The sequence below is a fragment of the Nilaparvata lugens genome, chromosome 13 (assembly GCF_014356525.2).
Source record: "Nilaparvata lugens isolate BPH chromosome 13, ASM1435652v1, whole genome shotgun sequence".
NCBI classification, from domain to species: domain Eukaryota; kingdom Metazoa; phylum Arthropoda; class Insecta; order Hemiptera; family Delphacidae; genus Nilaparvata; species Nilaparvata lugens.
Window position 1 is genome coordinate 9,182,810 of NC_052516.1, and position 10,887 is coordinate 9,193,696.

At 37.6% G+C, this 10,887-nt stretch overlaps 1 protein-coding gene across 4 annotated transcripts; it reads right to left on the reverse strand.

Annotated features, from left to right (window-relative positions):
* Window positions 1-21: 21 nt before the first annotated feature.
* LOC120354005 (DEAD-box ATP-dependent RNA helicase 42-like) lies at window positions 22-7,343 on the reverse strand. 4 transcript variants are annotated; one of them, XM_039439760.1, is made up of 4 exons: window positions 6,857-7,343; window positions 5,044-5,281; window positions 913-1,862; window positions 22-152 (listed from the first exon to the last, which is right to left on the reverse strand). In XM_039439760.1, exons 2-4 carry the CDS (start codon window positions 5,238-5,240, stop codon window positions 37-39), a joined length of 1,263 nt encoding a protein of 420 aa, XP_039295694.1. In that variant the 5' UTR covers window positions 5,241-5,281; window positions 6,857-7,343; the 3' UTR covers window positions 22-36. The 4 variants fall into 4 exon arrangements, with proteins under 4 accessions (XP_039295694.1, XP_039295695.1, XP_039295693.1 ...); XM_039439761.1 differs by lacking the exon at window positions 22-152 and having other exon boundaries at window positions 515-1,224; window positions 1,522-1,862; XM_039439759.1 differs by lacking the exon at window positions 22-152 and having other exon boundaries at window positions 515-1,224; window positions 1,369-1,862.
* Between the last annotated feature and the right edge of the window lie 3,544 nt (window positions 7,344-10,887).

Consider the following 10,887-nt stretch of genomic DNA (forward strand, 5'->3'; position numbering starts at 1 on the left):
TTCTCTTCTTCTTCTTCTTCTTCTTTCTATCCCCAATCACACTTTCGCAATCAGTGGTAGTATCCACCACTCCCTTCTACTTTCCTTCTCCTTTTTCTCCTTCTCCCCTCCCTCTAACACACTCTCACAATCAGTAGCACTTTCCACTTCACCCCTCTTCTTCTTCTTTCTATCCCCAATCACACTTTCGCAATCAGTGGTAGTATCCACCACCTCCTTCTACTTTCCTTCTCCTTTCTCTCCTCTCCCCTCCCTCTAACACACTCTCACAATCAGTAGCACTTTCCACTTCACCCCTCTTCTTCTTCTTCTTCTTTTTCTTTCTATCTCCAATCACACTTTCGCAATCAGTGGTAGTATCCACCACCTCCTTCTACTTTCCTTCTCCTTTCTCTCCTTCTCCCCTCCCTCTAACACACTCTCACAATCAGTAGCAATTTCCACTTCACCCCTCTTCTTCTTCTCCTTCTTCTTCTTTCTATCCCCAATCACACTCTCGCAATCAGTGGTAGTATCCACCACCTCCCTTCTACTTCCTTCTCCTTTTTCTCCTTCTCCCCTCCCTCTAACACACTCTCACAATCAGTAGCACTTTCCACTTCACCCCTCTTCTTCTTCTTCTTTTTCTTTCTATCTCCAATCACACTTTCGCAATCAGTGGTAGTATCCACCACCTCCCTTCTACTTCCTTCTCCTTTCTCTCCTTCTCCCCTCCCTCTAACACACTCTCACAATCAGTAGCAATTTCCACTTCACCCCTCTTCTTCTTCTCCTTCTTCTTCTTTCTATCCCCAATCACACTCTCGCAATCAGTGGTAGTATCCACCACCTCCCTTCTACTTTCCTTCTCCTTTTTCTCCTTCTCCCCTCCCTCTAACACACTCTCACAATCAGTAGCACTTTCCACTTCACCCCTCTTCTTCTTCTTCTTCTTTTTCTTTCTATCTCCAATCACACTTTCGCAATCAGTGGTAGTATCCACCACCTCCCTTCTACTTTCCTTCTCCTTTCTCTCCTTCTCCCCTCCCTCTAACACACTCTCACAATCAGTAGCACTTTCCACTTCACCCCTCTTCTTCTTCTCCTTCTTCTTCTTTCTATCCCCAATCACACTCTCGCAATCAGTGGTAGTATCCACCACCTCCCTTCTACTTTCCTTCTCCTTTCTCTCTTTCTCCCCTCTCTCTAACACACTCTCACAATCAGTAGCACTTTCCACTTCACCCCTCTTCTTCTTCTTTCTATCCCCAATCACACTCTCGCAATCAGTGGTAGTATCCACCACCTCCCTTCTACTTTCCTTCTCCTTCCTCTCTTTCTCCCCTCTCTCTAACACACTCTCACAATCAGTAGCACTTTCCACTTCACCCCTCTTCTTATCCTCCTTCTTCTTTCTATCCCCAATCACACTTTCGCAATCAGTGGTAGTATCCACCACCTCCCTTCTACTTTCCTTCTCCTTTCTCTCCTTCTCCCCTCCCTCTAACACACTCTCACAATCAGTAGCACTTTCCACTTCACCCCTCTTCTTCTTCTCCTTCTTCTTTCTATCCCCAATCACACTTTCGCAATCCCCCACTGCCCCACTATTTTTCTTCCTTTTCCTCTTCTTCTCTTTCGCCTTACTACTGCAGTCGGTCTCGTGCGTTTCCGATTCAACACAAGGCAGAACTACTCTGCTACCTTCTCCTTCTTCTCCCTGTCTCTGTCTACTTGTTCTCCTCGGAATAATTTCAAATTGTTGTAGGGTTTGGGAAACTTCGTCAGTCCACACCTCCAGCTGTTGAAGTTCACTTTCGCTGATTTTCGTCTTCCACTGGTGCAAGTCCTTGTTGCGTTTCACTAGTTTTAAATGTCGTTTCCTGCAAAATAAACCAAAAATAATGTTACCAAAAAATTATTTAAACGCCCATCATTTATTTGTTCATTGGTCCCATCATACACAAATCATTAATTGAATGAAAAAGACTAAGAAATTGTCAAAAACCACAGATTTATTGATACTTAGTAAGACCGGTTTCGGTTATTACACCATTGCCAATCTCTGATAAACTCTGTCAGAGATTCTGATAAACTCTGAGTTTATCAGAGATTGACAATGGTGTAATAACCGAAACCGGTCTTTCTAAGTATCAATAAATCTGTGATTTTTGACAATTTCTTAGTCTTTTTCATTCAATATGAATAATTACCACAATATCAACTTCTCAACTACACAAAAAGGGAAAAATCATTAAGGTGCGTACAGACTTTTGCTCTGCTCCGCAATCGAACGTCACTCGAGCAGATCGATTGATGATCGACCGGGGAGCAAGAGACACGCGAGAAGAGCGTGTTAAGGTGCGTACAGATATACACGCCGCGAACATGAGTAATTCACTTTTAATCAGCTGACTATATCTGTATTTCTACAGAAACGATATAAAAAGCTTGACATCAGCTGATTAAAAGTGAATTGCTCATGTTCGCGGCGCGTATATCTGTACGCACCTTAACAGAGGTCGAGCTTGGCAAGCTCCTAGATCGGAGCGATTGCGGAGCGTGCGTGAAGCGATTGCGGAGCGTGTTGGAGGTGCGTATATCTGTACGCACCTTTAGAATAATATACAATTCATTAAATGAAAATCACAAATAATGTTACTACTATCTTATGAAAACATGCACACATTCGTTTATTGATCCCATTATACACAAATCATTAGAATAATAGGCTACACCAAAAAAAATCATGAATTAATAATGTTACTATTTTATTAAAACGTCCACCCATTCATTCAAAGGAGAAACAACATATTTATTGTGAGGTCCACGTTATAATGACAGTGGAGAAAGATAGGAGAACGACGTTGCCGATTCTCCGCCTTGCAACTGCCGTCCATAGAGGATAGCTGATACCGGTATATCTGATGTAATATTAACTGTTCATTCTTGTTTAAGATAATCAACCATATTTTATTCGTTAAGAAAATATATTTTTTATTGATTAAATAATAAATTTTTATAGAGATTGAATATTTTGCTAATTAATTATATTTCTATATTGTTGAAACAACTAGTCTCAGCTCGACCAGTTAGTTCGGCCGGATAGAGCCGGAAAACCCCAATCAATTCGGATCGAGAAATTGATCGGCCGGAGACGGCCGTATGAACCTGTTGCAATGGACGAGCATCTATTCCTTTCTTTGTTGGGGGATCGTTCGGACGAGTTCGGTAGTTTTCGGCCGACGCTAGTTCGGACGAAAGCGGTTCCAGTGAAGGGCCCACCTAAAGCTGGGTATTCCTTTGTGCGTAAATGCCGTCGTCGACCACGACACGGAGAGAATCTCAGATTGGGTGGATTTCAATCTGTCTAAATAACCTAAAAGATTATGTTCAATTATGTTTTAATGGGGTCGGTTGAGCTTATACTTTTTTACGCTTTTAAATGGCAATATGTTTGTCTTGGACAGCAAACTCAGCTGGAACAGTCATATACAGCAAGTAACCAGTCGACTCTCCCGCATTTGCTTTCTGCTGCTCAAGATGAGGGGCCTGGTGACTGAGAAGTACCTGATAATGATGTATCACGCGCTCTTCCATTGCCACATTTCTATGGCTTGCTTCTGTGGGGTCATTCAGTGGGGGCTGCTGATGTGCTGAGACTGCAAAAGAGGGCTATATAAATTATAACAGGCAGCGATCATCTTGCCCACTGCAAGCCCATCTTTGCTCGCCTTGGTGTGCTGACGGTCTTCAGCCATTACATCCTCCTGTGCTTGATGTATGTCAAGAGGATACAGCATACTCTGGCTGCCCGAAATGACGTTCACAACCACAACACCAGGCGCTTTGAGCTGCTGGATGTCCCTAGGAGACGTCTCCACCGTTCACAGGCCAGATATAGAGTTTCTGCACTGAAATTCTTCAACAAGCTGCCTCCTGGTAGGAGGCAGTTGGATGAGGCCGCCTTCAAGAGAGCCGTCAGGAAGCTGCTTTGTGATAAATCATATTATAGCGTAAATGAATTTATGAGTGATGATCTGAACTTATTTTAAAAAGTGGTCACTGTTTTACCTGCCATCTAAATAGTTTTTGTGTTATTGTGTATGTTGAAATCGAACTGTATGACGCCATCGATCCCACTAATGTGGGTAATGGATGAAGCAGAAGGTATTAAAGATATTATTAGAAATGTTTGATTCTTGAATAATAAAGAAAAATAATGGAAAGTTATTTGATCAGCTGTTTTAGCACACTTGAAATTTGGACATTATGAATGTCAACAATGCTTGCCGTCGTCGACTACAGAAATTTACGCAAAAACGAAAATGCACCTTAAGGCTAGGGCCACACGAGCGTACATAGTGCGTCCGTTACTTTTTGCGGCTGTCGCCAATGACACCACACGGGCGTTGAGTATGTGGTGCGTCAACGTCAGTTGGCTTTACGCAATTGAACCAGACGAAGCAATAACTTTTGCATGTCTCTACGTGCGTTGTAGCATTTCTGCGCAGTTCAAAAATCACCGTCCGTTACGACTTCGGTTACTTGGTACGCACGTACCTCGTGTGTTGTCACCAATTCACTTTTATGTATTTCTACAACTGAGGTCAAAAAGTAAGTTGCAACGGACACACTTTGTGCGCTCGTGTGGCCCCAGCCTTAGAGAAAATATCCTTGTTGTCAAATTGTGTAAAATTGAGATCTTTTCATGTAAGCCCATATGACTGAATGTATTCAATTCACACAGATGATGCAGAGTTGTCAATTTGAATACATCCAGTCAAATGGGCTTGCGTGAAAAGATTGAAATTTCACACAATTTGGCAACAATTATTGTTGAAAAAGCAAGTTACTAACTTGTCATTAGTAACTAACGGTATATTTTCTACATCTATAATATAGATATTATGATTATATATAGATATAATATAGATGATATTATCATCTCAACTGGCCGGGACCCAGCTAATAGCCTGTTTGGGACAGCTGGAGCCTAGGTGCCTTCCAAAACACTTACCAAGCCATAAATATGTAAAATGGATGGTAAAGCAAGATACTCACTCGTCATTAGTCACCAAAGGTACTCTCTCCTCTTGTGGAACGTCTGAGTCGTATTCATCAGATTGGCTGGCGTAAAAACTCGAATAATACAAGGCAGCGTTAAAGCTCTTACAGCGCAGGCCCGGAGGAAATATTTTCCATTGATTGAAACCAGGAACAGTAGGTGCTTTTTCTCGAGTCTTACGTGGAGTAGTCATAATCCATAATATAATACAAAGCCGTTCCTTGTTTTAGATACCTGGAATATGCAATAAATTTATAATTATCAACGAAAATATCAATTTAAAAATTTGTTGGCTACATTTCTTCAAGTATATTTACGGTATTTGTTTCAATATCATAATTTTTCTCTTGTATATGTACCACGTAGGCTATTTTTGTTTCCTTAGGCTTAATTGATCAAAGTGGCACGGCATGGCTCAACTCACACTTACGCGACTCAGGTCGAGAAGAGACTCGACTCTAGTCGAGAGCATGTGTTTTCAAATGGTGACAGTCGCGGAGACTAGAATCGACTGGTCTGAGTGTCACCATTTGCAAACACATGCTCGCGACTAGAGTCGAGTTTCTTCTCTACCTGAGTCGCGTAAGTGTGAGTTGAGCCTAAGTTACTTTAGTGAGGTCCACGTTATAATGGCAGTGGAGAAAGAAAACGTTGCCGAGCCTTAGTCTTGTCAATGCCTTCTATAGACGGTACTTAATTCTGCACCCTTGACATTTTTTTTAACACCATTTCGTGGCTGGAGCTCAAGGCTTCTTTTTCCAGTTACGCCAAAAACTATTGTAATTTAATGATTAACTTATTTTGTTTGTAAAAACAAAACATCGTTTCAGGCACCACCAGCAAAAGACTTTGACCGCTGGTGGGAGTCGCAAAAAGTCCGATTTAAAATAAAAACTAAAAACAAAATCGAGTTGATGACAATAAAAAAAATACTCTACTTCAAAAAACAAAAGTGTGATAGGCTAACGAATTTTGAGAAAGAGAAAGAGAAAAAAAAGATTTTCCAATAGGATAAACAAAAATAAAACAGATAAAAAATGACAATCATTCAGGTCTCAGGAATTACAAAAAATAAAATAGGTTGCTTTAAAAAATATATAGGCTATTATTACCACCATTCAGGTCCCAGGGAAAAGAAATACTTTTCCTTAATCCAAGCCTCTATTCCCTTCAAATCTACTCTTTGATGAATATAAATATTAATAATTAAATTAATATTCAAATTAATTAATTGATGAATATAAATAATGGAATTAAATATTAATAAATCTAGAGCTCATTTAGCCTACATCAACACTGTCTTCTTACGCTCAACTTAGAATCTTGAACAACATACCTTAGCAAACTGTCTGGTCTCAAGTTGTAAAATGTTTCATCAATTCTACAGAATTTATGTTTATTTTTTACTATAATTATGTTTGAAGAGTCTCTTGAAATAGTTGTCTTACTGTCAAAACTTTGAAATCAAAAAATAGAGATATTATATTTAAAATATACTCCTGTAATTGCAGAATTTAATTATTAGGGTTGTTTGAATTTTGTTATAACAATAATATTTACCGAATTTCTATGGTTAACTTTTAAATTCTAACCTAAACAACATGTTTTACAATAAATATGCCTAATTGTTTAATAAACTATTCAGACTTTTCATAACAACGTATTTTTATTTTGTTGCAAAATAGCATTAATTAGTAATTTTAAAATATATATTTATAAAATAAAAATTAACAACATCCAACACGTGGGTATGCCTACTTAAAAGTTTCAAAATCAAGATGAACAGAAAATATAAAAGATTTTACTCACCTGAGGAATAATTTCAAATCAAGCTCACATTTATATCTATGATCAGACACTTTTATGTAAAACATAATCAAATTTCCATAAAGGAAGATATTATAGTTTTGTAAAACAATCAACAGTACAACAGATAAAATGTTAACCTCACTTTCAAAACGTTGATTTTTCTTGAAGTAGAACGTGGAGCTGTTGCATACTGGGATAGAATTTGGAAGGGTGATTGGCCGTTCACGAACTAGATCAGTGAATATAAGTTATACTCTTTTTACAGAACTGTAGTTCTTTACCTTTTTTTGGGAAGGAACTACAAAAAGTGCAATAATTTTTGTATTGTTTCTACAATATCATTATTATAATAGAACCTCGAGCTCTATGTGTATTAAATGCTTCACAAGAGTACTTGATTTGAAAAAAAATCCAAACACATGAACTATATTAATTTATAGAAATAATCATAAAACTTGACCAATTTTTTTCGAAAAATCTGGTGTGGAGCACTATTACAACTTTCCTTGCCGTTATGAAAGTTGATCACCTGACGCTAGTGTTCACGCGCATCTCAAGTCTACTATTTAAAGATCTGAGCCAGCTGGTGATAGGTCAATAACGCTGGAGACTCACGAGGTCTGCTATCTCTTCATAGTGAATGATTTTAATAGAATCAACAGTTGCCAACACTTTGCAATTGAATAATCACACTTTCTCTAATTTCGAGCTTATTTTCAAATTTAGGTGAAAATGCTACTAAACATTAATAGTAGAGATTACCATGCTCAATATTTTCCACTTGATTTTTTGTTTAAATTGAATCTGAAGCCTGATAATTGAGAATCTAAAATCAATCTTTGCATGGATGGGGCGCAGCTCCTGAAATTTTTACAGATATAGGACTTGTGGCAGTTGATAGAGCTTATCAATGACTATTCTAGGTATAAATTTGATCAAAATCGTTGGAGCCATTTTCGAGAAAATCGCGAAAGACCCTGTTTTGACAACATTTTTGCCATTTTAGCCGCCATCTTGAATTGCATTTGATCGAAATTGTTCGTGTCGGATCCTTATATTGTAAGAACTTTACGTTCCAAATTTCAAGTCATTCCGTTAATTGGGAGATGAGATATCGTGTACACAGATGCACATACACTCATACAGACCAATACCCAAAAACCACTTTTTTGGACTCAGGGGACATTGAAACATATAGAAATTTAAAAATTGGGGTACCTTAATTTTTATCGGAAAGCAATACTTTCCTCACCTATGGTAATAGGACAAGGAAAGTAAAAAGGGGAAATAATAACAGCAAATTGACAAGAATTCTGGCTATGACCAGAGAACTTTATTGATGACAAAAATCTTCAAAAATCATATGTTACAGTAATGATACAAATTTGAAAAACAATTGATTTTAATTAGTTTTTAGTAGATCAGATTATAAAATTCAGCGCTGAAAAAATTACAAAATGAGTTATATTAGAAAATTTCATAAACATTGTCAAGATAGAACACATTATACCGTACTTCATTGGAAATTGTCCAAATTGTATTAATTTATTTTGTACTCTCAGTAGTGTTTTTAAAATGGTCTGTTTTTTCAATAGAGGATTTTCATTTTTGTTTCAAATTCTCAGATCAATTATTAATTCTTCTGAGGAAACCCTTAAAATAATTTCATTATGAATAGAAATTAGTATAATTCCATCCTCTCTTAATAACTAAGAGTTTGTAATATTAACAACTTAATATTTCAATGCAACTCATGTTCAATAGTTTTATTTTGAGTTCTAGTGTTTATATTACAAACTCATTCTCTTCCTTTATTGTGCAATTACGTTTCTTAAATTTAAGAAACGATAGCATAAGTAGATATCCCATGGTATAGGGCGTTTATGTCGCAACTTTTACTGTTATACCAAGCCGATAGTTCACGTAGTTCTTTCCTATGCAGCTGTGTGACGGTGGTAGTCTCTGAAATTGTGCCGTTCATACACTATCACCCCAACAAAACAGTAAAAATGGCAAATAATCGACAGTAATCGGCTTGAGATAACAGTAAAAGTTGCGACATAAATTCCCTATACCATGGGATATCTACTAGCGCTATTGCTTCTCTATGATAATAGTTAATTGCTACTACCAGAATCAATATTAGTGATGATGTCTTAGGCTCAACTCACACTTACGCGACTCAAGTCGAGAAGAGACTGCAACTCTAGTCTCTTCTCAATGCAGCATGTGTTTCCAAATGGTGACTGTTTGATTCTAGTCTCCGCGACCTCACCATTTACAAACACATGCTGCGTCGAGAAGAGACTAGGGTCGCAGTCTCTTCTCGACTCGAGACGCCTAAGTGTGAGTTGAGTCTAAATGAATCAGCGGTTAGTCACAGTTGAATTTAACAGACGTACATGCTATTGATAACAAAGATATGTTATAATCACCTGCAAAATATATGTTCATGATTTAATAATATTGAGATTAAATAATATTCTGGAGGCTCATTATATTTCTTCACAGCCAACAAACATTTAGTAACGGTGCGGAGTTGGAGAAGGATAGAGCTATCTGCTTTGTCTAAAGACAGATAAGGTGACAAACCAATGATAATCAGATGCTGTGCTGACTTTATGAGGTGAATAACATTTTATCACTATAGCGTTGCGTTATCATCTTCATCAAAGGTCAGAGGAGCGGCCAAGGTAGAGTGAGAAGGTAGCTGTATATGCTTAAATAAAGCATGTATCTAAATGTCTCCTCTACCTTCTACCCTACCTTCGCCGCTCCAGTATGTACTGATACATTTGAATACATTATTTTTAAACACTCTCAGCTACCTACTCGAATGCACTCTACCTTCGCCGTTCCTTTGATCCTAAACCAGGAAGCGAAACAATCCATCTAAAGGTGCATACAGACGATGTGCCACGAACACGCATATTTAATTTCTCATCAGTTGAATCTATTCTTATTATATCTGTAATTGTCCAGAAACAGTAAGATACAGATATAATAAAATAAACATAGCATCACCTGATAAAAATCTGGTGTGGCGCACTCTCACAACTTTCCTTGCCGTTATGAAAATTCATCAACTGACGCTAGTGTTCACGCGCATCTCAAGTCTACTATTCAAATATCTAAGCCAGGACAATAACGCTGGAGACACACGAAGTCTTCTATCTCTTCATAGTGAATGATTTAATAGAATCAACAGTTGCCAACAGTTTGCAATTTAATAATCTTATTTTCTCGAACTTCGAGCTTATTTTCAATTTAAGGTGAAAATGTTACTGAACATTAATTGTAGAGATTTTTATGCTCAATCTTTTCCACTTGAAATTTTTTGTTTAAATTGTATCTGAAGCCTGATAATCAAGAATCTAAAATCAAACTTTGCATAGATGGGGCGGAGCTCCTGCAATTTTTACAGATAAGGGACTTGTGGCAGTTGATAGAGCTTATCAATGACTTTTTTTAGGTATAAATTTTATCAAAATCGTTGGAGCTGTTTTCGAGAAAATCGCGAAAACCCTGTTTTTGACAACATTTTTGCCATTTTAGCCCTCATCTCGAATTGTATTTGATCGAAATGGTTCGTGTCGGATCCTTATATTGTAAGGACCTTGAGATCCAAATTTTAAGACATTCCGTTAATTGGGAGACGATATATCATGTACACAGACGCAAATACACACACACACACACACACACACACACACACACACACATACAGACCAATACCCAAAAACTACTTTTTTGGACTCAGGGGACCCTGAAACGTATAGAAATTTGGAAATTGGGGTACCTTATTTTTTTTCGGAATACTTTCCTTACCTATGGTAATAGGGCAAGGAAAGTAAAAGTAAAATATGCGTGTTCGTTACAATTAAGTCTGTACGCACCTTATAACACATCTTCTTGTAAAGAGCTTCTAACTAGAAATTGCTAACAATTAAATTGAATTTTTTATTAAAAAACAAAGTTGTTTCGAATAAAACTAAAGTTGTTTTGGAACACCAAGGCTCTCCCCAACTTCT

Bases quoted from the DNA above. Each gene is read 5' to 3' on its own strand.
- LOC120354005 (XM_039439758.1), bottom strand. From the start codon at position 5,240: ATGACTACTCCACGTAAGACTCGAGAAAAAGCACCTACTGTTCCTGGT. The intron at 1,863-5,043 runs GTGAGTATCTTG...TTTATTTTGCAG, and splicing joins CCTTTGGTGACTAATGACGA to GAAACGACATTTAAAACTAG.